General features: G+C 40.4%; 2 protein-coding genes across 2 annotated transcripts; both read right to left on the bottom strand.

The window, feature by feature from the left end:
* Nucleotides 1-358: 358 nt before the first annotated feature.
* Nucleotides 359-14525, bottom strand: cep76 (centrosomal protein 76). Its single transcript, XM_026185546.1, has 13 exons — nucleotides 14245-14525; nucleotides 13438-13593; nucleotides 13116-13200; nucleotides 12798-13022; nucleotides 12504-12689; nucleotides 9525-9622; nucleotides 9204-9332; nucleotides 8836-9024; nucleotides 3414-3580; nucleotides 2573-2732; nucleotides 1867-2040; nucleotides 1327-1544; nucleotides 359-737 (listed from the first exon to the last, which is right to left on the bottom strand). The coding sequence occupies exons 1-13, from the start codon at nucleotides 14305-14307 to the stop codon at nucleotides 599-601; spliced, it is 1989 nt and encodes a 662-aa protein (XP_026041331.1). The 5' UTR covers nucleotides 14308-14525; the 3' UTR covers nucleotides 359-598.
* A 3232-nt stretch (nucleotides 14526-17757) lies between these two features.
* Nucleotides 17758-26961, bottom strand: ptpn2a (protein tyrosine phosphatase non-receptor type 2a). The gene is made up of 9 exons (XM_026184291.1): nucleotides 26698-26961; nucleotides 25144-25234; nucleotides 24949-25049; nucleotides 24674-24772; nucleotides 23298-23435; nucleotides 22860-23069; nucleotides 20160-20324; nucleotides 18898-19085; nucleotides 17758-18646 (listed from the first exon to the last, which is right to left on the bottom strand). The coding sequence occupies exons 1-9, from the start codon at nucleotides 26752-26754 to the stop codon at nucleotides 18454-18456; spliced, it is 1242 nt and encodes a 413-aa protein (XP_026040076.1). The 5' UTR covers nucleotides 26755-26961; the 3' UTR covers nucleotides 17758-18453.
* Nucleotides 26962-27478: the final 517 nt, after the last annotated feature.

The following is a 27478-nucleotide window of genomic DNA, read 5'->3' as shown; positions in this document are numbered from 1 at the left end:
TAGTCAATATTTTCTATTAACGATATATGACATTGTGTGACAGGTCTATATTAAATGGTGGCAAAACCTTTTTAAACTCAAAGACATGATTTTCTTACATTCATTTGCATCTTTATAATATACTGTACTGTTTCATTTAGTTTAGTTCTTACAATCTTGGAGCAACTGTGGTCATATCATTTCCTCAGTATCTCATTATTTTTGATTAAATGAGATAGGCAGAGCCTTCATTTACAGCAAAGCAGGTAATTCTGTATTATTTAAATCCTTCATGCAACTGCAGTAAAACGAGCCTGTTTGTGTTTGTGACACAGGTTTAAATGTCTTTAATAAAGCATGTAAAAAATGCACAGCAGGATAAACAAAGGTGGGTTTATTTGCAAAAATAAATAATGTAAATGTCTGTACAAATGAGTCCACTACAAAATAAAGGCCCAACCATCAAAGCAGAGCCACAAACATGTCTGTGCAATAGTAGAGCTTAATATCAATTTAGTCTCATTGTGAGTCCCGGTGTGTCCCTGTGGTGTCCTAAAACCCAGTGTGAGGTCAAAGTGCAACACAGGCCGGGGTTTCCTGGGCGCCATCCATCTGCTGGTCAGAGTACAGAACGGTATTTACAGGCAAACATGATCCACACTGCGCACGCGTTCTCGGGATAAACGAACACCCGAACGCGGACAGCCAGCCTCACGTGATCGCCACGACAACACACTATCTCCTCACAGAAGGGGGACCTGCATGAAAAATAAGACATTCAGAGCATGGAACGCAAAATAATGTGTGAGAAAAATATTCAGGGAATAAAACCAGTTTAATATTCTGGATTGTTTGTGACAAAGGGACAAAACTGAAGGCTGAGTGTTTGTGAATGTGCGCAGGTTATCTAGAAACCTGTCTATGACAGAGGCAGGAAGTAACTGCATGACTTTTGAGTCTATTATTTTCGTGATCATATTCGTGTTCTCAGCTCTGGCAGGAGGTATAACATGTGAAACTGTTACAGTATATGTTGTGGAAAAGACAGGGTCTTACAGGGTCACTTTTTATTTCGAGGCTATTTCCCATCATGCTTTAGAGTAGATGGTGTGCGCATCATTTATTACTCAATACTGACACTATTAGAACATAGACATGTGTGCAGCACTTCAGTCTCTCACACCCTCTACAGGAAAGCCACAGGTAAAGATGAGCCTGAAGTACTGTGCAAAAGTTTGGGCTTCGAGGCCACATAATCACTGGCAACCTTTCAAAAGTCATTGAAGTTTTCATACAGCTTTGTTCTCTAGTTGTGATATTTTAACATTTAGTTTAGTTGTATATTACCTGAGGCAGGTGGCAAAGGCCCGACGAGCGTTACGGTGAAGAAAGTGTATAGGGAAGCCTTTGAAAGTGTGCCCGTCTGGCACGGCCCTCCTCACGGCGTCCTGGAACTCCTCGTTGCCGCAGGAGACACCGGTGCAGCGTTCCAGCTCATAGGCTGACAGAGCTGAGGACAGCAGGTAGGACAGGTGGTCGTCCCACACTGTCGCAAGATCCAGGTCCTGGAGGAGAGCACCCCACAGAGTGGATACATTCCTCAGTAACTGTTACATGTTATGCCACTACAGTCAACTACACAGCAAAGGTATGGTTCACTTATATACCAAAGGTGAAATAAGGTTATAATGGTCATCTGGCATTTTTGTTTTCATCTCTTCAACGTAAATATAAGTGATGTTTAAATAACATACATCATGACTTATTCATATTTTGATGTTTCAAAGAATTATCAGTGTTCTCATCTGTCTCAGTGCTCTGATCAGGCCTCTTTCTAGAGTGCAGGTGAGTTTACCACCATCCAACAACTCCATCACTGTGTTTTACCTTCCTATGCTCAGATACCAGGTAGCGCATCTCCAACTCCAGCTGGTTGCTGGCTGCAGCTGGATCCAGAGACGGGGAGCAGAGCGGAGGCAGAGGGGGCAGAGAGGTGGTGGAGCCTGGAGCACAAACAGACTTAAGGGCCTCTTCACTCATTGCTTTCCACCGTGACTGATTCTGAAGAAAATCAGGTAGGGGGAAGAAAAAGAGGCATTTAGCTGATAATCTCATTCACACAGACCCACTACATTGTCCACTGGGTGCTTTGCTTTAGGCCAGCGTGACAGAATGGGAGTTGCTGATGAATGAAACTGTTACAGATTCAATTTCCTTCCCCGCAAACTGGCTCCTGTTCTGTTGATTGAAGATGGCAATCTTCCAGCGAGCTCTGTGCCCACAGGACCCTGCTCCAGGCTACCTTTGCCCTCTGTCTGCCTAAAAATCACCAGTACTTATTTGATTAGGTTTTCTACGTTGGCCAATCTGATATTGCGGCAGGATTTTCATATTGAGGCTCATTTGCCAAATGTGAACCGTTAAGACAACACCTGCCAACGAAACAAATGTGAATAGCGTAATGATATTTCTCTGGCACTCTTTAATCGCTACAGTAATTTTCTTATTAATAAATACAACAATGGAGCATGGAAAGCAATATAATATGGCTATCCTCCAGCCATACCTCCAAAACGGATGTGCATTATATTACCTGGAAGTCAAATACACAGAGCTCCACAGCATCAGAGGGCTGACAGTTGGCAAGGAAGGTCTGGTGGTTGAAGACACATCCCACAGTTCGGTACGGGTAGGAAGGTTTAGGCTGGGGAGCCAGAGGTGGAGCATCTGGATCTATAGGACGGTGGAGGTATCTGATCACACACAAGAAATGCAAAGAAAAGTATTACGAAATGAAACAAAACACTAATATTACTCAGTGAGAAATGTCTATGGTCTGTTCTCTTTTTTTAATTTTAGGCAGCTTCCTTGACCTTCTCATATTTAAGATGTACATGATTCTTAAATAACGTAAAATAAATGTGACAAATTGTTCATATGTCCTTGTCCTTCATATATCCTTTAATTCACATCATATTAAGCTCAGATATTCAAACTAATGAAAAACATGCTCCATTAGGCCAGTGCTTCATGGTGAGGAAGAGCTTAAGAAACACTAAAATGTAATCAATTGTTCCTTGGCTCAAAGCCTGGCCCCCAACTTTCATAGAAATCCACTCATGGGATTCCAAGAGATCCTGCTGACTAACGCACAAAGACCGTTTAATGAAGTAAGTGAGGCAAACACAAAAAGCTCACTGTAACTCAGACTGTGTCTGGTTTTAGTTAAAGGGGATACCGAGAAGAGAAGACAACCTTTTCCTTTTTTATAACAGAGTGGTATCCTCTCCAAAGTAACTAATTTCATTTCCTGATAATTAATTATGCTGTACTTCCTTTGAGAAAAGTCCTGTTTAAATCTGACCCTCAAAGGTCTCGTGAAAGGGGGTGAGTTACTTTGCTTATTTGTTAACTATATTAACAAAAAAACAGACCTGTGCGCTGTCAGGCTTTCCCAGAAAGTGATGCTCCCGTCAGTACCACGGGTCAGGACCCAGGCATGTGGCACTCCTTTGGCTTTGGTGCCCACACACACGTATGCATCCATGCCAAAACCCAGCTGGAGGCTGCACAGCAGGGTGGCGTGATCCTCACAGTCCCCCTGTGGAGGACAGAGGGTTATGCTGGGATCTGTTGGGTAGTTTAAAGTGAACTAAATATCTTCATCACATTAGTGCGTTGTTTGTTGTGTTTTAAGAGAAATGTTCATTTTTGTCTTCTGGTTCAGTTAGGTCATATGTTAATCCTGATGTGACTTCTCAAAACAGAGAGCCTCCAGCACGCTCCCCTCTCAGAAGATCATGAGATGTAGTTGAAATCACAGAGAGCTAGTGAGTGGCTGGAGAATGAACTGCCATGTTCAACAGGGCCTCTGTTTCTATCTCTAAGGCTGCATGACACACAAGTTGAATCTGGAAAGATTTAAGCTTTAATCTCGAAGTATTAAGAACAACATTTTACTGCTTCAAATCTGAGATGTTACAACTGTTTTCTCAGAATATCGTAACATTAATTTTATTCCCAAAAATGTACCTTTACTCTTAAAATATTAAAACCTTTCCCTTTAAAACCTTGCAACCTTTCAGCTTTATTCTCAACATGTTTTAACTATTTTGTCAAACAACCTTAAGACTTGATTTTAAAACATTAAAGCTATAAAAATATTGTGGCTTTAAACCCAAACAATACAAATTTAATTCCAAATCATTGAAGCTTTGATTCCAACATATTATAATATCTAATTCTTCTTAAATAATTCTTCTTGAATCTTTTTGTTTTTATAGAAGAAGAAAATAAATATAGCTCATTTTCTTAAGATTTTTCTGTTTTTGTATTTGTTGCCATTTAAATTTCCCACATGATGCGAGCAGCTGCAGGGAATTTATTGCCATGCAATTTCCTGCTTCGATTTAACGACAAATTCAGCGCCTCTTGTAGCTCCTGTTTCAGGTTAACAGCACATCATGAATCCCTAAGTGATGATGTCAGGATCCACTGACAGAATACTTCAGATTTTTGGGAGATAACTTAGAGAAGAAAAAACAAAGAGGTGGAGCATGTTGGGCATATAGGAGTTGGTAAAAAGGATCATGAAATGCATTTTTGTTTATTTTATTAATCTAAAAGACGTTTCAAATAATTATCTTTTTTATTTAATCCAATCCAAGTCCCACAAACTCCCGTTCATTGAAGCTAATCTCACGAGTGTCTCTGGCAGCCAACTTGATTACAGCCTTGTAAAGTCCTTGTTATGCATTTAAATTCAACTCAGTGACAGCTTGGTTTCTTCATTCCCACCAGCATTTACACTCTGCTGGAATCTCCTACAGCAGAACAAGTGTAGGTGTGGCCTAAACTCACATTGGCTGCATGTGGCTAATTTCATGCTGATATTTAAGCAGACAGAATTCTGTTTTCACACCGACCTTGCCTAATTCCTCATGTCAGTACAAGAGTCTCTTTAAACAAAACACAATATCTTGTTCTCGCTACACTGTTAGCCTTTCTCAGAAGTACCCAATTCAAAGAAGAAGCCTCATGGAGAGGAAATAAGCTCTGGAGTCATTAAATTGTCCATGACAGTAAGCAACTCTTGTTTCATTCGTACAAGTTTTCCTGTAAAGAAGCCTGGGTTGAGCTGGGGACTGTTGCTGCTGCGTGCTGGCTCGGGCTACGGGCAAGTCAGAATGATAGATGTTCCCCAGAAGTGCTAATATGGACGGCAGCATCGGAACAGGCTGAGCAGGACTGATGAGGCTAAATTAATTTTCCCTCAAATGAAACTCATAAATCACAGCTGACAAGGGCCACTTTGTGAGAGTTGTGTTGTGTCTGTCTTGCCAGCCGCTCACACAGAGAAGAGGCAGGGAACATTTATCCCGTGGTGGTCTGGGAAATTCCCCGCTATCTAGTCGAGAAATGAGAATGCAGCAGTCAGTCAACTGTGCACAAATCCTTCTTTCTCAGAAACCACACAGTCAGCCTTACTCGGAAATGCGGCTAGCGTAAACGTGGCCAAATCAAGCTCTGTGATTGTGGAACAAAACTTTACTTTTAGGGGCCAACGCAACGCAAACCTGTGACTTCACTGAAAATGTACAGTGTAGCCAGAGGAAAATGACTGAGATCACGTGAGGCTAGGTTGTTTGTGTGTGTGTGCGTGTGTGTGTGCATGCAACTGTGTTAATTCTATTCACTTGAAAGTGCTCAATCCAGCTCCTTATTTTAATACTTGTATTTTACTTAACTAGCTTCAAATGCCACAAGGTGAAAGTGTCAAAAACATTTGGAACAACACAAATGTTTGTTTGGTTTGGTACTTTTGCTGTCCTTTAGCTTAGCCCACAAGTCCATTAATCTTTTTCCACTTATCATGTCGCCAGTCTAACCCAGAGACAACCACCCAAACAATCACCAATTACCCTAACACCACTAACTAGAAGCCCGAGTCCCCACATAGTTGCAGGGAGAAAATGCAAACTGCACACAGAAAGGATCCATTGATCGTGGATTCAAACTCAGAACTGTCTTGCTGTGGGGCAACAGTGCTAACCACCATACCAAACTCCTAATATACCAAGATATTTTGTAGTGAAGTGAAAAACAGTGCAAAATTATCCAAGACAATGTCTATGTGCCTTTTTTTATCACTGATCATCTCCTTTACTAGAATTTATGCTTCAGTGGGAAATCTAAGCAGCAGCTATGTCGTATCGCCATAACCTGACATCAACTTTCCTAGAAACGCAACTACACATCGGGCTGTCGCAGCCTGACAACTATGATTGGCCTGCTCAGTACTGTTAAATTCTCCTGTACATTTCAAGCTACTTTTTCACTGCACCTCTTGGATTTGTCAGTGAGAAAAATAAAGATCATCACTTCAGTATAAGGACTAATAATCATAGCATCAACAAAGGAACCCACAAATGTCAGCAAATTCCTAAAGGGACGCTGTTGAAACTATGGAAGGGGACGTGAGGGAATAACATGAGGGGCAAATAGATTTACACCAACTACACTGACAACAAAAAAGAGTGAGGACTTGAGAGTGAGATTTGTTTCTACTGGCTGGGACTGCATATGAAATACAGCGAGAGGACAACGCATATAAAACACATAATGCACCTGCACAACATCATCCACTTTGTGGGTTACGTAGAGGTTCCTCGCACAAGCCTAAAATCAGGCCAGTGAGCTCCACTGTTGTTCCCCTTCCTTTTCAGCCAATTGCTTTCTACCTAACTAGAGATGGCACGATACCACTTTTTTATGTCCGATACCGATACCGATATCATGAATTTGGATATCTGCCGATACCGATATGAATCCGATATAGTGTTTTTTAATCAATAAAACTGTTTTTTAATATCTTGCTGCATTTTGTATAAGTTCATAGTCAAGTTTAAATAAACAACAGCACTAAAGCTATTCTGTTATACCTGTGTGTAAAAAGTACACTGCGCCCAAAATATTTCATAGTTCAGCAACACTGATCAATCTAATAAACTTAAACCTGCTCCATCCTTCCTATTCTGGTATTTTAAAGAGTACTTAGCATAAATATTAAGCAACCTAACTAATAGGGTTGCAAACTACCAGCAAAAAAAAATAAAAAATAGGGAACCACCCTCCACCCTCCACTTTGTGATGCTTAATCGATGTAATCAACTTTAATTTGATGCAGTGTGAAAAAAAAATGCACAGAAATAAATTATTTTTCAAGAATAATTAAATAGATTCAACATCTTTCTTCAACAGAATTGCAGACTGCACAGATGGTACCTTCCCAAAGGAAAAAGTACTATAGCTTACTAGGGTATATTAGACTTAACAGTTACTATATACAGTAATGGACTTCTATACATTTTACATCAGATTAAAACTTTGGGTGTAAGATTCAGATAATTATTTATTAAAAGCTCGACATTTTAAATGAGAATAAGAAAGAAAAGTATGTCTTTGTGCCCCCTTTTCCCTGTTAATGCCCTATCGGCCCCCCTGGCTAAACTTTGCTAGATCCGCCCCTGCACAGTTACCAGCGTCAGCTACGTAGAAAAAGATCCTGGTGTAGAAAGTAATATTAAATACATTCTAACAACAGCTGATCAAGCTTAAACGTGCTGCTGTTGTTCAGCCGCTGGTTTCCTCTTTCTGGTGCAAAGTGGGCCAAAAACAAACCAGAGAGACGGACTCGCGACAGAAAAGCCGATCAGCTGATCATTAAGCAGTTTCATGAAGTAGCGGCAGGAGAGAGAGAGAGAGAGAGAGAGGCACTTGCTCCATATATCAGTTGTTAAGCTTAACGCTGGAATGCTTTACAAACATTCAGAGAGGAACTTACACACTTGCTTTACTTCTCTCTGGGATCACTTCCTCGGAGATGAAATGCTGGTTTGGTAGCGAGACTACAAATACACACAGCCGCTGTATCACGTGACCACACTGCTCCGACGTGCTACGGTTATGAGACGAGTTACGCCATGTCGCAAGTTTTGTGAGGTGCTTTTTTGATATTTAATGGATCGGATTACATTTTTTATTTCTCGCCGATATCCGATCCAGTAATTTAGGTCAGTATCGGACCGATACCGATACGTAATATCGGATCGGTCCATCTCTATACCTAACATCGTCACAGCAGAGCTATACTGTTTGTTTTTTTGGAGGTCTCAATTTAACAGACAAATGCAGGACATTATCAGCTGGTATGTTGTGGATAAAAACCTATGTCCTGCCAAAGATATATGAACTCGTGATTTGCTTCACTGTGCTGAAAAAGAAGTCTAACATTTTGATGCAGAGTTTCTTTCTTTTAACGCATCAGTATGTGATTTACATGAAACAATGCATCCCCTTTTGAAGCATTCATTTGTCATTTTTATCAGCTGAAACACAGTCTGTGTTTGCATCAGCAAGCTCTTGAATAGCAGCCGAGTGATACCATCGTTTGCATGGTGGCGCACTGTTTTTAGATCTAGACTTTGCCTTGGACTTGCTTGAAGATAACTTGGAGTAAACATTAACTAAAGCCCAAAACATAATAGTACAGCTAGAACTTTAGGAACTGTCTCGCTTGACTTGTCGCATCGCATCCCAGGATTTATTTAGTGTTTAATGGCTTTTCTGCTTCATGAGATCTGAGTACAGTCCCAGTGAGTGGCAGATAAATGACGAATTTAATTTAGAAGAAAAAAGTAACATATCAGTTTACTAGAACTTTGGTAACAGATGTAATTATCTGCCATTGTTTTGATCTGTGACAATAAGAGATCTAACAGTACAGAGGATGCACTGTCTTGGAAAATGAATCATTCCTACTTTGAGGCTGCCAAGTGGCCGGGAACCTCTCCTTACCTTCCCTCGACACAGGAAAGCCATTAATGTGCACCACTGCTCCTGCTTGCCTCCTCCTCCCACCACCGGAGCCTTCTCGTGGGCTAGAAGGCTGACGAAGCGGGCCGCCTGCCGAGGGCTCTCCAGGAGGCGGCCCGCCCGGAGGACACGTACATAGGAGCAGACTGGCCTGTTGACGCCATTCTCATCCTGCAGAGTGTGCAGACACACACCCAGAGGAAAGGAAAGGCCAAGAAGGTGACATGAAATATTTGGTGAACTGGTTTTGATGTTAATAGAATGAGCACAGATGCTTCCTTTTAAAAACACAAATCAACCAATAAAGTGATGAAATGCGCGGGGTGGGGGTGTCAATACGATAGACAAACCTGTGCAAAAATCTTGACCAGCTTGGTCTGATTTGACGGACGGATCTCCAGGAACTCCCTCCACCACTGTTTGGCATAAACCAAGAAGAGCCTCTCCTTCTCGGCCGCCCTCTGCCTCTCCAGTGATTGCTAAATGAAAAACACAGTGACATCACTCCCTCACAACGAAGGCTGTGATGTTTCTTTTACAGCCTCTTTATCTCCACTCTGAGGACGACTGATTCTTAAAAAGCATTAATGGGATTCTGTTGTAATGAGTCACTGGTAGTTCACGGAGATTGATTTATGAATAATGAAACAGAGGAATAAATAGATGCTGACCTGTGTGCTGATGATGTCAGCACTCAGAATCTCTGGGAGAGGAGGGTAGAGCTCCAGGCTGACTGTCAAAACACCAGCTGGGACTTTGGATTCACTTCCTGGTGACAAACACACTGTTTACTTAAAGATGTTGCCAGAAAAACAAGCAAAAAGCAAAATTGCCAGGTTTGTAATTTGTAAAGTCAAAGTTTTATCATTAAATGTAAGATTAAACGACCCGTACGTTTCTAAGTACTTATAATTATCCCAGTAGGGAGCAAGATTTCTGTAAAAAAAAAATCAATCAAATTAAATGTTTTAAGAAAAGTAAACTTATGGTGAATATGGTTGCATTATTTCTTGACCTATTGTTTAAATTCTGTTAATGAGTAGAGTGTCACTCGGGAGGGGGCTTCAATGGATGAAGAAAGGTGAAGAAAACAGATGTACAAAGAGGAGTTGGGTCTGTAAGGTTTTAAGTTGTATGTGAGACCGAATACTCATGGATGACAAAATGACCGATTGGCTAGGCAGAGAGATCGAGCTGGGAAGCATGTGTAGCAGGTTAGAGTGATTCAAGACAGATTTAGAAATATGCTAACAAGTGAAGAAATGGAGTTGAGAAGACTGAAGGAGTACTTTGAGGAGCAGATGAATGAAGAAAATGAGAGAGAAAGGAGGATGGATGGAGGACAGTGAATCAGGAAGAGCCAAGGATTGGTAAGGAGGATGGGAGGGCAGCTATAAGGGGATACAGAGTGGAAAGGCAGTTGGTCCAGACACCATACCTGTGGAGGTATGGAGATGTCTAGGAGAAAGTGGACTTTTTAACCAGATTGTTTAACACAAGAACACGGGTGGGGAAGAACAAGGGTGATGTGCATAGCTGTAGTAACTACAGAGGGATAAAGCTGATGGGGCCATTACCATGAAGATATGGGAAAGAGTTGCTGAAGCTAAGTTAATATAGGTGATGATAGAATGATAGAATAGAATAGAATTCAACTTTATTGTCATTGCACATGCACAGGTACAGGGCAACGAAATGCCCTGTACCTGTGATGATCAGGTGATGATCAGCGAGCATCAGTATGGCCTCATGCAGGGAAAGAGCACTACAGATGTGATGTTATGTTTAAGAGTATCAGACATTACCAATCAAATTTTCTTCAAGTTTTCCAAAGATTTTTGTGTTTCCAGACCTTTCTTCCAGCATGAGTGGTAAACAAATTACACTGGCTTACACATTAGGACAGTACTAATTCTGGAGGGCTTGTGTTCCTGCACAGCAGAGACCTAGTCATAAAATCCATCTAAAGACTCAAATCTTGAAGCATGATTAAATAAATGCAGCATTCAGTTAAAAACACTGTCTTAAAAAGTTACTAAGTGGCAATAGTAACATCAGATTATTATTACTGGAAAACACGGATATCATTACATGAATGCACAACAGACCACGCTTATTCTGTGCAACTGTGCCCCATGAGACGCAGGAATAGGGGGCAGTTTCTAAGTCCCTTTTAAATATTGACCCCATGTAAATCGTGTTTCTGTAGGTGTACCACCACCATTATTCAATTTTAAAATGTGTCATTGTATTGATTTAGCTCTCTGCCACTTTTACACTGTATTATTCTTTTTCCACATCATAGCTCCACCACAGCGAGCCATGAAGTAGTGACTCTGAGAAGTCAGACTGGCAGATCAGTAATTGGGGTGTCTGCAGACATTGAATTTTGAGTCCAAGTCTAAGGGTAATGTATCACAGGAGGAACAACAGAATGTTACCATACTGATATTATGTCCCACCCTTACTATATCCCATGTAATTGGAATTATATAACCTACACTCCATTATAAACTACTCATAAAATTACAAGAAATATACAAATTAGTATAGCATCAAGTGAGTTCAACCTTCAGGATATTGATGTTGTCAGTTAAGTAGCAGAGGTGATTGTTCATCCGTTTCAGCTGCTTTGATGCTACTGAAATTAACAGGTGCACTGGAGGGGCAGCAGTGAGACAACCCCCAAAATAGGAATCATTTTACAGGTATAATCCACTGACATGTTTTCCCTCCTCATCTTTTTTTGACTGTTTTTCACTGGTTTTGCTTTGGTTAGTGTCAGTGTCACTGCTGATAGCATGAGGTGATACCTGGACCCTACAGAGGTCGCAGTTAGTCCAACTCCTCCACATCAATAACCCCTGCCAGGATTTCTGTGTCTCCCAGCATAGTCTCAAGAGCATGGAGGACATTCCAGGACACAGGCAGTTACTCTAAGACAGCTGGACATCCTTAGATCCTTAACCCATCAGCATGACGGTATCTGCTCCTTTATGCAAGGAGGAACAGGATGAGCACTCCAGAACTACAAAATTATCTTTAGCAGGTCACTAATGGCCCCTGTGTTTTTCACAGATGACAGCAGGTTCACCCTGAGTACATGTGACAGATGCAAAGGGGTTTGGAGAATGATACTACCTGTAACATAATTCGGCACGACTGGTTTGGTGGTCAGTGAGTGACGGTCAGGGGAGGCATATCTTCACAGACCTCTACAGGCTAGGCAACGGAACCCTGAATGCCATCAGATATCAGGATGAAATCACTGGACCCAGTGTCAGACCCCACACTGATACAGTGGGTCATGGATTCCGCCTGGTGCAACACAATGCCCAGCCTCATGGGGTGAGAGTATGGAGGCTGGAGGACGAAGGAATTTATACCACTGACTGGCCCCTCTGCTCAACTAAATCCAATAGAGCACCTCACCCCAGAGCACTGCCGCATCATTTTTTCACTTTTACTGTGGGAGTGTCTTTGAATTCAGCACTTTGTAGGTTGATAATTTTCATTTCCAACCAACACATTAACAGGTCTATACAGCTAGATATCCAGCATGATTTTTTGACTTCTGCTTGTGTTTTTCAAAAATAAAATCAAAAGAACCCTTCATAAGAAACTCTTTGTGCAGAGAGTTTGTTGCTCACCAACTCCCATCAGCTCTACAGCAAAGCAGGTCTTGCTACTGGGCGAGCTTAGAACAGTCCTCCAGTCCAGGAAGTAGGATGAGACAAGCATTGTTTCACTGGAGGTGTCTGTTTTTATCAGCACAAAGTGCACTGGGTCACACATTGACAGCATGGAGGTCGCATCTGCCATCTTACCACTTTCCCCTGGAATACAAAAATTGTAAAATGATACTCTGTACATAGATGGTTTATTAAGTAATACAATAAGAACAGTATTTGTGAGTGACACAAACAGTGGTGGTTAACACACACCTATACCGTCTCTGTGGATTTCTAACAGGAAGCCCTCCTTGAGGTCAGGTTCACAGGCACAGGGCACTGGCTTTGATCGAAACCTCTGGTTGCGGAAGTGCAGGTAGAGTGTGAAGGTAGAACACACCTGACCAGGTAAGGGATCCGGCTCCTGGAGATGCTCCAAAAAGGCTTTGCCTCCAAGCACCTGGAGATACAGACATCGCCTTGATGGGTCGATATTGGCTGAGAAGAGAAAAGCAGAAGAGGAATAATATTATACAAAACAGTCTATGCGTCACATTATTATTTGCTTGGTTTGCAAATAATGTTTCTTACTTTTTTTCAGATGAGTGATATCTTTATCGACAAAGTGAGCAGCAGGTTTTGTAGGCGATCCTGTTTCTGCTTCTGTGCCGGCTTCCTACCACGCCAAAACGACACGACAGAACAGTCGGAAAAGATGGGACAGAACTGACACACTGTATTACAGATATGTTTAATCCATACTGAAGGCAAACTTTGAAAGTAAAACGTAGCTATCAAGGGGATCAATACATTGTAAATGTTCGATTTTTGAATGGATGGAATGAAAAATACTTCTAAAATAAAAACCAATCTGGAAAATAGGTCTGAAACTGCATCCAAAAAGCTGGGCAACCTGAGTAAAGTGAAGATCTTTCATCATATCATCTATGATGCCTCTGCGCTGCAGAGCACGCAGGAAATCTGCCTCAGACAGAGACCGACGTGCAGGACCTTGATCATCCCTCACAGTCTCAGCCAGCACCTCTCGGATCTTCCCATGGATATCCATCTGACAAACAGAAGAACAAAATTCCTTCACCTACTTAAAAAATGTGTTTGTGCTTTCTCAACATCCTCTAAAAACAGTCCTTTCCATTTAAACTCTGACTTTGGGAAGTGTGAATATGAAGGCAAACCCATCAGGAAATGTTTTATATCAGTAGACCTATAAGTACCGTCTATTCCGTGCATTATTGATGCGAAATCTTTTCTCATTCATTACTTTTTTCCATTTACTTTTTTAAAATCAATTTTTCAATCAAATCAGCAATAAATGTACGATCGAAAATATAGGATCGAAATTGGTCTTGTGTGCTGTGTGAATTTGTACTTTATCTGCTTATAGAGGCTTGACAGGTAGCTCATATTGGCTGGAAAACAGCAGCAGTTCCCTACGGTGCTTCAAATAATGCTGTCTAAAGAGATGGTGCAGCCAATCTTACCAACTAGGTGATAATATGAGATTTCTCTGTGATGTGCAAATGCAAGGAAATAGCCATTTGTGACATTAAAAAAATATATATATTTGCCCACTATAAACAGCTAGCTTCCCCCGTTCATGAAAAATACCCGTGTATTTGTATGCTGCTTAAGGACTTCAGCATTCAACTGTACATTTTGTACAACACGAATTGCCATAAAATCTATATAGTTTTCTCACCTTGAGCAGATGGTTGTGAATGATTTGCTTCAGCTCGGAAGCTTTCTCTGGAGGCAGCGACATTATTGCTATTATTTGTGCTTTTTAGGCTAAGCTAACTAGCCAGGCTTAGACATGGGTAGTGGTAGAAACATTAAATAACGCCGTTTCTTCTTATATGAGCTATAATGGAACCTTGTATGCATTCGCCATTTTTCGCAGAAATTTTCTTTTCTGACAGCAACAACTACCAGTTTAAACAGTGGCGGAAAAGCGAGCGGGAAGGTTTCTCCGCTGATGCCCGACACCATACTCCGGAAAAAATCAATACCTCGACAATTTTGCTCTAAAGTTACAGGATTTGTAAGAATCGACATATAAACCACGATATAAGTATTTTTGGTGGTATATTTATTGTAGTTTTAGTTCATTTTTGCTCACCAATTATTCCCAATTTTATTCAGGGATATTTTTACGTACCCCAATCGCATCACGAATTGCGACGACATGAGAAAGACCCTTGAATTGTAGTTTAAATTATAGCTACTATTTCTTATGTGTAGCTTTTTTGTATGTGGTATCGCTTTCTTACCAAGACAAGACATAAATGGATCAAAGTATGTATATCGTGTATATTCGGTGTGCATAACCTGCTTTGGACAAAGGAATAAACATTTAAATGCAACTTTGTAAGATTAAACGACCCGTACGTTTCTAAGTACTTATAATTATCCCAGTAGGGAGCAAAATCTCTGTAAAAAAAAATCAATCAAATTAAATGTTTTAAGAAAAGTAAACTTATGGTGAATATGACTGCATTATTTCTTGACCTATTGTTTAAATTCTGTTAATGAGTAGAGAGTGTCACTCGGGAGGGGGCTTCAATGGATGAAGAAAGGTGAAGAAAACAGATGTACAAAGAGGAGTTGGGTCTGTAAGGTTTTAAGTTGTATGTGAGACCGAATACTCATGGATGACAAAACGACTGACTGGCTAGGCAGAGAGATCGAGCTGGGAAGCATGTATAGCAGGTTAGAGTGATTCAAGACAGATTTAGAAATATGCTAACAAGTGAAGAAATGGAGTTGAGAAGACTGAAGGAGTACTTTGAGGAACAGGTGAATGAAGAAAATGAGAGAGAAAGGAGGATGGATGGAGGACAGTGAATCAGGAAGAGCCAAGGATTGGTAAGGAGGATGGGAGGGCAGCTATAAGGGGATGCAGAGTGGAAAGGCAGTTGGTCCAGACACCATACCTGTGGAGGTATGGAGATGTCTAGGAGAAAGTGGACTTTTTAACCAGATTGTTTAACACAAGAACACGGGTGGGGAAGAACAAGGGTGATGTGCAGAGCTGTAGTAACTACAGAGGGATAAAGCTGATGGGGCCATTACCATGAAGATATGGGAAAGAGTTGCTGAAGCTAAGTTAATATAGGTGATGATCAGTGAGCATCAGTATGGCCTCATGCAGGGAAAGAGCACTATAGATGTGATGAATGATTACTCTTAAACGTAATTAAGAGTAATCATTGAGAAGTATAGAGGTCAGGAGCTTCACTTTGCCTTTGTGGATCCAGAGAAACAGCGTCAAGAGAGGAACTGTGGTACTGTATGAGGAAGTCAAGAGGGCCAGAGAAGTGTGTGTGTAGTGCAGGACATGTATGAGGACAATGAGACAGTGGTGATGCATGCAGTAGGAGTTACAAACGATCAAGGATCTGCTCTGTGCCCCTTCTTGTTTGCAGTGGCGATAGGCATATATTGACAGTTGAGGTCAGGCAGGAGTCTACACGGATTATGTTTGCAGATGACACTGATCTGTAGTGTGATTGGGAAGCAGGTGGACCAGAGCCCATAGAGGTAGTGGTATGCACTGTAGAGGATTAAAGTCAGCAAGAGTAACACAAAATACAAGTGTGAATGAGAGGGAAACAGGTGGAAAGATGACCGTACCGTAGTAGAGAGTGAAAATACAGTGCAGAAGAGAGGTGAGGAACAGAGTGCAGGCAGGGTAGAAGATAAATGTCATCAGGGGTGAAAGGACAGCAACAAAACTGAAAGTGAGGTTTACATATCGTCTCTTTGAGATGGTGACACAGACAAAAAGGAAGCTAGAGCGGAAGATCTCCGAGGAGGTTCATGGGTGTACGGAAGGAGGCGATGCAGAGGATTGGTGTGACAGAGCAGGATGCTAGACGGTGTGAGACGGACGCAGATGATTCGCTGTGGCGACCTCTAAAACGCCCAGAATTAGGAGGAGCTGTACGATATAACGACAAAAGAGATCAAGCCAACATCATATAGACAAGCTGAAATAAGTGCAAAGGCACAAAATACATTCAACACAAACCACACACAGTCCCAGACAAGAGAAAATGAAATTACTACAGCAGTCAATGTGAGCATGGCCTCTTCTTGAAATATTGAATCAATTCCTGGAATCCACAGTGAGAGGTCTCCAGTCTGTCTGCATTGATTTAGCTCATGGTCAGAATGAAATTATGAGTAACAGCACAGAAAGTGGGTGGGGTGGGAAGAGCTGTGGGTAAGCTGCTTTACGGATACAGAATTAAAGAACAGGCAAGCAAATTTTTGTTTATAAAAAAAAGAAAAAGAAAAAAAAAGAATATTTTATTTTTTATGAAGTATTTAATGTTTTTGTTGTGGTTTTGTCATTTTTCTCATCAAAAGTCTTCTGTCATGTTCCACACTGCAGCTCAACAGTGTACAAAACTCCCCTGAAAACTGTACACAGAAAACAAATGAATGGAATGTTACACTATATTATTGTTAAATAAGAAAATAACAATAATAATAAAATAAAAGCCATGTTCTACTGTAGCCAATCAAAAATTTCACTTCAGGAGTCGATACATGCAAATGACACATTCAATGTTCAATCAACTCAGACGCATGTTACTGTACACCACCTCTAATCTGGTCATTGCAGTGCAAACATGTTACTCACATTACGTGCGACACGACAATTTTCTGTACTGATCGCACATACCAAAAAAAAAAACCCATTCTGGGAGCGCACTTTTTTTTCCTCCTTTCCGTATTTAACACATTTCAAGGCACATTAAAAGCTTTTTCAACCACCCCACAAGGACATCGCTCTCTTCTAAATTTAATCCAAGGTGCTCTCCTTCAGCTTCTAAATTGCACTATTGTAGCTTTGGATTGGTCCCAGTCAATTGAAAACCGAATCGGCAATCATGTGGGTTCAAAACACGGACAGAATGTAGAACGGTACTTAGCATCATTTTGTAATACGGGTGTCAGTTATGACAGAGAGATTCAACAGAATATACATTCGACATGAGGGGAGTATGCGAGGGTTCATCATCAGGAGCTTGTCTGACTGTTATCTTCCTAAAAACAGGCTTTGGTTTCTTAAAATAAACAACAACAAAAAACAAAAACAGCGTGATCACCTGAACAAACACAGACCAACCCATCCAGTGGGTAAATAACTTGCTAAGGGGCAACGTTTATGATCCATGTGGCAGCTAACAAAGGCAGGCAAAAAAAAAAAAAAAAAAAAAAAGTGTGCACATAACAGAAAATAACCACTCTAGCAGAGTCTGAAACATTGGCAAGGAAGTGTCCACTCACACAAAAATATTCTTCTGGCCGTGTTGAGATGCCCTGCTAAATGTGAATGGAAGAACAAGTGGTGGTCTGGAAAACCGCAGAATGCATGCATTTCATTATATTACATTAAAACTAAAGAAAAGTAAAATCCTACAGCTGAATCTTGGCTCTGGAGTTTTCCTACAAGTCTACAGTAGGATGAACAAGTCAACACAAGTCATTCTGAAATGCAAAATGTAAAACGTGTTGATCGACACATATCTGACTATTACAAATAAAGAATGTAAAAATAAACCTGTCACTATATATTTCTCTTTGTACTGCACCTTTAGTAAGTTTCTGCAAAGCCATTTTTGCTATGATACAGTACATTCATGAGCAGTGACAAGAAGGAAAGGAAATTAAATCATCGTGCTGGCACCGAGATCCTGAGATGTTACTATTTTTTTGTTTCGATCTTACATGAAAAATATACAGACGCTCGTTTGATCTAGCGCTCCCGCATTTTGACCTTGAGAAATAAATACCCTCAATTCTGCACATATTACTGTCTAAGTCTACGTCGAGAAGAAGTACCTAATCTCAGGTACCGGTGCAAAATAAGAGTCCGATTTAAGTGACCCGCAGTGCTTCACTGGGAATACATCCAGTACAGCAGGCTTATGGCCAAGACAGCCCCGGCGCCGGCGCCGACATTGAACAGGATGGGTCTCCAGTACTGCCACTTCTCCTGTTTCCTCTCAGACTCTGTCAGTCTCTGTTTCATTTGTTGGACCCTCTGTGCTGTGCTGGCAATCCTTTCCTCACGGTGTCGCTTTCGGACCCTGAAATAAGACAGAGAGTACAGCAGTCCAACAATAAACAACAGGGTAATACTCACTTTAATCCCCACAAATTGTGTCACTGCTGTACCAAAGCTTTACTACAAAGATGAACAAATAAAAGGGTGAAACCTGATTTCTTTCTTTTCTATGTGCTCAAAAAGATAAACTGAATCTCAGCGCATGGATGGGAACAAGTCAGCAGATTTCAACGCTTAATTTTTAATCTGCCAAACTTCAGTTCTGTTACTTACTGCCCAGAATTGTCTGCCTTATAGTGATCTTGGGCATCTGGCTCTCCTGCAAGCCTGTCTCCTGAGGGGGCCTGAGACTCTAGGTGGGGTCCGTTGGGTCTGCTGTCGTTAAGGTGAGGTCTAGGTGGAGGTGGTGGAGGGGGTAGATCTGGCTCCAGGTCATCTCTGGACAGCTGTGTCAGCTTGTTCTAACAAAGAGGATGACATGCAGAGACAACCAAGAAGGAAAATTTCAGTGTACTGTCAGCTTATGACAGAGAGGAAGAGAATAGTGATCCTTTTCCAAAATAAAAGCTTAAATTCCTGATTTTTAAATATGTTGGCTCACATTCTCATCATTTAGTTTGCAAGTGGCAAAACTAAAATTCTGGTAAAGAAAGGGCACCTGCAAGACGCAAATGATCAAAGAGCGTCTGTATAGTCATTACATAACAAGTGTGAGGATCTAGTTAGTTTGTCAAGTGAGTCGGCCATTATTTTGACAGTTACCTTATAAATTAAAGAGGCCCTATTCATTGTTATGGGAAAGCACCCACACACACCACTTTAATTAGACACTTTCTGATGGCTCTGAAGAAAAACTCCAAAAAAATGAAATGGAATTAGGAAGTTTGTAACATTTAAAATTACTGCTGGCAGGGCTTGAAACTCTGGTAATCACTTCATTTTATTGTGAGGTTGTGTTTTATACGGTCTGCGTCAAAGGCAATTTTGTGTTGATGCAGCAAGAGAACATTTAGACAGGATTTTTGCAGGTTTCAGCATGTACAGTTGAAAACTTAAGACTTTAATGCCTTAAAGAATGCAATTCAAGACCCGTTTCCAAGCTAACCAGACCGTGAAAGGATGGTAGAAAACCAAGAGAGCCCACATGTCACCTTAAACTTTACTATTATGTTTATTTTCACTTCTCTGGAGTAAAACAGAATGATTCTAATATACTTGTATACAAGCCAATGTTTCTCAACGTAAGTGCTGCATATCATTTAAAATTTCTCATTTCCCTTTAATGCTTTCAAATGATTAGCTTCACTTTCCCAGAAAATGTCAAAGAAACATTCAAAAATCAGTCATCGCCACCTCTTTTAGCGTCTGATGCCGGCTTTTGAGCGAAACTGAAAGCAAAACTTGAAACCACAACAATGCCTCCGTCTTTTATTGGAGTAACACTGCTCTTCGGGTGGTTACTGAAAGTCAGATAACAAATTACAAAAGCTTATTTAGAACCAGACTTACAAGCTTTCAATCATTCTTGTGACTACCTGTGTTTCTGAGTTGTCTGTCAGGATGAGCTTGGCTCCCTCAATGACAGCCATGTATGAAAAGCGGAGCTGGTCAGGGGTCTGGATCAGGCCCATGCGGTATTCCCTCATGCCAAGTAGCACCTTTTGTATGTCCATTGATGACCGGTTTTTCCTCTTCTCCATCTGCAAAAACAGATTTTCCCATTTATGGAATAACCGCTTAATAGAGAATCACATCAGGTGCACAGGATATCACACCTTTGTTTTCCTTTAGGAAGTCATGAGCTGTAATATTGAGAAGTTTCAAAAGATGTATTACATTTGAGAAAAATCGAGGTAATCTGTGAGAGAGTGGTTTGATTTAAGGTGCATGTCCAAACAACTTACCAACCTGTCTCAGAGTCTAATGCTGCTTAAGATGTGAGTGCTGGGAAGAAATATGTTTTAGCTGTTCCAGATCGTAACTCATAAACTGCGTATTTAACAGGTGAGTTAAATACACAGCAGAGCAAAACTATGTGTACAAAATCTGTTTTTATTTATGGGAGCTTTTACCATGTACATTAACTAGCAGAAATTTCAGGCTCTTTAAACCTGTGCTTTCCAGCTGACTAGGAAGTGAGAACAGAAAGAGTTCCCACTAGAATTCACTTGTTTTTTTGTGCGTTGTGTCTCCTACATTGTAACAGCTTTACACTTTAGGGTTTCTAATTAATATCTGACATAGAATAAATGTGATAATTTCCTAACGTACAATGGGTATATAAAAAGCCTGTATAGAATGGTCAATTTGACCAGTAAAAATATCGCAAGCAGGGACAGATTCACTTTCCTCTGGCATGATTCTATCCGCAGTATGAAGGTGTTGATGGTAACATGGCACTGAGGTGTGCACAGGTCACCCATACTTTCTAAATGTTCAGGAACCTTTGAGGTGGGGCTCGGAGCATTGAAAGCTGATTGATGTTTTCTTACAGCACCATTGTTGTACAACTTTTAAAAGCCACAAGAGCAAAGAGGCTGTTTTTGCTTGTTGCTTTATTAGGAAGGAGCGGGACAAAACATCTGACAGATAGCCTTGTTTGTTTATGCACAGGGTGACATTCAAAGGTTATTTGAGGTGATGGGCCAGAAGACAAATTTTTTTTAAATTTTCTATTTGGGGTTTAAAAAGCAGGGCAAGGCTCTGAAGGAATTCTTGCTCAAGTTTCCAAAACCTATCCCAAAACCAGCCCCCATAAAACTTTTCTCCAGAAGGCTGAAGGTGTTGAATTTGAAGCAGGAGCTACTTTCATGAGCAGCATCCTCTTAGTCCATGATTCCTTAAACTGACTTCACTGTGGATAGTGATGCTGGTGTTCCAGCAATTTCCAGTTCATGGCAGTTCTTGGAAAAGTTGTGACAAATCCAAGCAACTTGATCTTACATATAACTGTTTGAACCGATAATCTTAAAATTGGCAATTTTTTGGCTCAAAAGGACCTTCCCAATTTGTCTAAATCTACAATTCTCCTTCTTAGAGCTTTACTGAGTTCCCCTAAATTTCCCATTGTTCTGGTCAGTCCAATGAGTGCTGCCAAACAAATCATTTTAATCACCCCAAAGAGAAACTGCCAGTTGTCTGCAATCCTGATCACTAAGAAGAAGTCTATAACCCTTGGCCTTGTAGAGTTTAAACATATTACAGAATCTTTAGGACTAGTAGATTTGTGCGTATGAATACCTTTGACCCTATGCAGATTAGAGAATTCTTCCATGTCTTAATACAATACTGTAATCCTGGTAACTCTATGTGCATTCTAGCCACCTTTCTTTCTCCTTGCTCCTTTTAGGCTAGACTTTATTAATATAGCACTTATCCAGTCTTACTGACCAAAGCACTTAAAAGTGCATATACATTCATGCAGCACTTTTAATATTGCACTACTGCACAGGGCTTTTCCTATCACACTCACACATCACGGGTTTGTAGTGGTGTTGCTTTCTGCCTGTGTTAGTTTATCATTCTGGGCTGACTTATGAAGGTGATAATGCCCTGCAGGTGATAACCTGCTTGTCCATCTTTAGGTAATTGAAATCAGATAATGAACAGACATCCTGCATATGCTGAGTTTGATTCATAGAAGACGCTGAAGAGCTCCTTCTGATCAACCCACTACTTACTTTTGGTGTAGTGTTGAACAATAGTGAAAGACCTACAGCACTTAAGGTCTGGTTAACCTAACAGCTGGCCAAAAAAAAAAAAAAAAAAAAAAAAAAAAAATCATTTTAACAAGGCCGACAGACAAGTCAAACAGCCACAGGAAATTTGCAAAACTTTCTAGTGAAATAAGATTCATCTTCTTTTTTGCTTTTAGAGCTTTAAAACTCATCAAGACATGATAAGAATTGGGAATTTAGTTCCATATAGTTGCAGACACATGTGGAATTGTGGTAATTTAGGAGTTATTCCTGAGAAACCTGATTTCCCAAGAAATAATCAGTTAAGGGCCTCTTCTCTGCTCCAGTTAAAATATTCCAGACTTTACACACTCACGCTGAATACCTACACGTCAACACTGCTCTGTAAGCACGTTATCAGCACACAAGTACAATCAGAGCATGAACGCCTCATCTTACCATCATCAGACTGTAGTCATTGTAATGAGAACCTCTTGCGAAAGAATTCTCTTTAACAGTGGCAGACTTTCAGTGACATTTCCCCACTCCCCTTCTCACCAAAACTAGACAGGTATCCACCAAGGCAAAGGTCCCTGAGCGACCAATCCCAGCGCTGCAGTGCACCACTGAGGGCCCATGCTCCGGGTCCAGCGAGCCAGACTCCCGAACCTTGAAGAGGAAGTTGAGGAAGGAGGCAGGGGATTCTGGAACACCGAAGTCAGGCCATGTGGTGTAGTGAAAGTGATAGATCTCTCTCGACTCCTCTGTCTGTGGTAGGCATAATGTTTGGTCAAGACTGGAGCATTGTATAGACACAGTTCTGCATGACTTAGCTGATTTGTCACTAGGAAAACATTACACACTCTGAAATCACAGTCTTTTTTTCAGCTACATGCTATTACACTTAAATGGTAAGAGACTGGTTAAGCAGTGCTTAAAACCATGCTGAAACTCAAGAGAGATGCTATTAACCAATAGGCACCCTTGCATACTCACCTTTGTATTTTGTAGTTCCAGCAATCTGATTGTGAAATAGGATTGGTCCTCCTCTGACAGTAGCCTCACAACAAACCCTGTGTCTGTGAAAGACATCTGTAGCTCCTCGGTGGTAGGCCAGTATTGCGCGCACTTTTCCTGTTGAGACAAATACATTCAGTTACTCATGGATAGGCTGTCATGTGCCTCGAGCCATTTGAAGAACTTCTGACTTAAATACTGAGAACAGTTGCACATATGTACACCATTCCTCGGATTCGGAAAATCAACCGTGTGCAAAGAGAACAACTAATTACGTTCTTGTACACCGAAGTACCTGACAGCTTGTTTCCAGTTTCCATTGGTTGTTCTTGGCACCAAGGCCATGATAGTTAGCTACACTAAACTCAACTAAAAACCAAAGTGTGGAGAGAGAGAGAGAGAAAACAACTCTTTACTGAAACTTAAAAAAAAAAAAAAAAAAAAAAAAAAAGACAATGAAACACACAACAATAAAACCTCACTGAAAATGAAACCTTTTTAGAGAGTAAAACCTAAACTGAAATATGAAAACCAAATACAAGTGAAACGAAAAATCAAAAAACACATTCAAAACTAAATGCAAAAAGAAACTAAGTAATCATTAACTTTCCTGGAACTGTGGTTAAAGTTTCAAATAAATGGAAACAACAGAACTGAAACTTTACATACAGTACAACTTAAAACATGACCACAGAGCTTAAGACAATTTTGTGAAACACAGAGTTCTGATGAAGTATAACACCACAAAGGAAGAAAAAGACATTTTAAACTAGACTTTTTTTTTTAATGTAAGGAAATTCATTTTTTCCATTGTCAAGTAAAGGAATTTGAGTCATGATAGCTGCCCAAAATATCTCAATTAGGCTTTGATCCATAACGAATTTAAACATGTGCAGCTCTTCAGTATCTCAATTCATTTTTTCAAAATTGTGGCATTCTTTGCATCTCAATCTGTCTGTCAGCATGGTTACACCTACCACGGTGAATTTCATGAAACGTGGTGAAGAGATGGCACATGCATGAAAAACAAGCCAATTAAATTTTATAGTAGATCTGATCATCTTTTTGAAAACTCCAAAACAGGGCTGAAATCCTTTCTAGTCTACCAGATAAAAGTGGGTACACTAGAAAGAAAACACAATAAAACGTATCTTGGATTCTATTTCATCTTGTAAAATGCACAGAATTTTAGCATCAGTGGAAATAGGAATGACAAAGACAATTGATCTCAAACCTTTTGGGATGAGCAAATGTATCTACATCTATTAATAAAGATATGTCTCCTCAAACTTTCAAACCTAAACAGCAGGGGGACTTCAGAACATAATAATTAGAAGGTGTTGCAGTGTACTCACAGATCCTTTTTCAATCACTCTGTTGAGCATTATAACAGCTTTGCAACTCTGTTCCCAAATCATCAGCCAGAAATGGCCGCATGTATTCCTCAAGGGGCCCTGTCAAAGCAAAAGTAGAAAATCCACATAAACAAATAACATCCAGAGATCATGAACAACTACCAAAATGCCAAACTCAAATCCTGTGTATTTTCCTTTGAGTGGCACGCAGATGTGTTCAACAGATATCCGTGCAGACAGTTCAGTGTACACTGCTTGTCCTACAATCTACATACCTGAGAAAGAATGTAAGCTCTTTGGGCTTCTTCCACATCGACTAAACTTGCATTGATGTAGTCATTTTCAGAGTTTTCAAGTTTTACCCGACTGTGATCGTCTGAAACCAAGCAAGAGATCACAGAGCAATTATGACGACGTCATTCTCGGCAGCACATATCATCACTGAGAGCCTTAACTGTCGTAACACTCACATGGGCTGACATCTCTGTAGCGGTTCAGATTCCGATTCACTGGAAGCTTTGCCACTTTGTAGGAATATTCACTGGCTTGGTTACGGATCTCCTGTTGCAGATGAGAAACCAAACAGGAACTCAGAAGGATCGCTTTGACAGCGACAGGAAACTGTGACACAACCTGTTCAATTCATGTGCATCCAGTTTTACTGGAGTGGTGACCAGTAATGACATTAAAAGAAAAACCATACAGAGATCAAAGGTCCTCAATCCTTTGTACTCAATTAATCACAACTGGTCTGCTTTGTTTTCATTGTCATTTGTCAAACTTAATCTACTGCAATGCCTCAGGCTGTTGTTTTCCTTTTACAACACAGTCTGCATGGGCAAGGCCAAAGGGCGAGCACAGTTCTATTATTATTTCATTCTGGGGAACAGAAGCAGTTTTACTGGAGACAAGAAAAGAATAAAAGAGAATAAAAATTATTTTTGACACTCCCAAGAATACTGTCGTGAGCAGGGGCGTGTCCCCTCACTGCCACTGAGCTACAGCACCATGGATAAGACTAGTGGCAAAAGTAATTTTTAGTGGTACACAAAGTACAGTTTCAGTGCATAGATGTACTAAGACATGATGCTGTATTCTTGGTCTGCATATTTGACTTCCTTAAACCTCCCCATTTATTCAAGCTTGGGACTTGTATTAGAAATGAACTGAGAGATAAACCAATAACATATGGAACTGAAAAGCACCATTATGTACAATGAGCACTATTGGTTTAAATATATTATCATGCTAACGACATTATCCTTAAAATGGGTAAGAAATTAAATTAAGTATTAGTATTCTCATTTCTGTTTAATCCCACTTTAATTCTCAGTAGGACTGGGAGCCTGACGTTAGCATGGAAGAAATTTGATCTTTTATGAAATTACTTATCATGCACTTTTTATATATACCCCCCCCCCCCCCCGCTCCCTGTCAAAAAAAGTTTTAAAAGGGTTTTTTAAAAACATTTTCTAAAAATGTATAAAGTGTGCACGTTCATTTCTTCTTACTTTATTAACACTGATGTGTAAAAACAAAACAAAAACAGTTCTAGTTACATGGTATCTTTGTAGTTCGCAGCTGCACATTACAGGGTCATAGCCAAAGTTTAACCGGAACAGAGATATTATAAACGAAATGCTGTGCTGCGTGGTAAAACACAACACGCTTTTCTGTGGAAGTCCTGATGAGTTCTCAGAAACTGCGGCTGACGTCTGCTAGCGTCAGCCAGCATTAGCTAACCGAAGTGAAGATCGAGCCGATGCACGTTTTCCAGCTACGGAAGTCAGCTAGCGCGAAATGCTAGTTACTCATTCGTCTTTACCAATTGCACTCCAATATGTATAAAGAACCTGGAAGTCATGTCGCGAAGTGTAGAAATTTACACAATTAAAAGCGTGGACGAAAAGTGACCAAAATCTCTAAGTGGTGTCTAACTTGATAGCTATCAAATTAGCTAGCTAAGTTAGTTAGCAACCGATCGTCATAGAAACAAGAGAGGCCCGGTCAGTGTCCCGACTTACATTGTAAAGGTTTTGCCATCTCCCCGACGAATCAATGTCTTGAAATTCTTGCTCCATTGTGTTGTAGTTAGTGAACCCAGACACTTGCCGGAATAATCTCAGAGTGTTTTCAGCACCGTTCACCAACTTACTCCTTTCTGTCAGCCATCTAAACAGCGGTGTGTGTAACCCTAGGAATCCCTGCGGGGAGTCTGCTGCTCCGGCACAATACTGCTTGCTTGCTGCCTGCCTGCACGTTGACTGACCCGGGTTGCCAGATATGCGTTCATCACAGCCTTCCGCAAACACACACACACACACACACACACACACACACACACACACACACACACACACAAACAAATCCTCTGGACACTAAACTACAAAAATCTGATATTAACATTAATATAAAATAAAAAACACAAGAAAGGATACTGACACTTAGCTCAGTGTTCTATTCAGCAAATAAACAAAACAAAAAAACAAGGTATATTGCAGTATTTCAATGAATGCATTAATTTAATTAATTAATGCAATAATCTTATTGAACGCATAAAAGTTCTTTCACAATAAATCTACTGAATGTTTTAAGTACTATTATTTTTTGCCTTTACAAAATTCATTTGCACAAATCTGTTTAAATATTGTTACTTGAAATTAACTTTTAGTAATAAAGTTAGCGAAGAAAAAAACTGTCAGTTGGATCAAACCTGGCAACCGCGCAAGAGGTAACTTTGACAGTATATTACATACTATATTTATTTTGGCAGTTGTGTATTAATAAACCTATTAATCTGTCTGT

Source organism: Astatotilapia calliptera, chromosome 11 (assembly GCF_900246225.1).
Source record: "Astatotilapia calliptera chromosome 11, fAstCal1.2, whole genome shotgun sequence".
Lineage (NCBI taxonomy): Eukaryota > Metazoa > Chordata > Actinopteri > Cichliformes > Cichlidae > Astatotilapia > Astatotilapia calliptera.
This window is presented reverse-complemented; position numbering and strand designations above follow the sequence as displayed.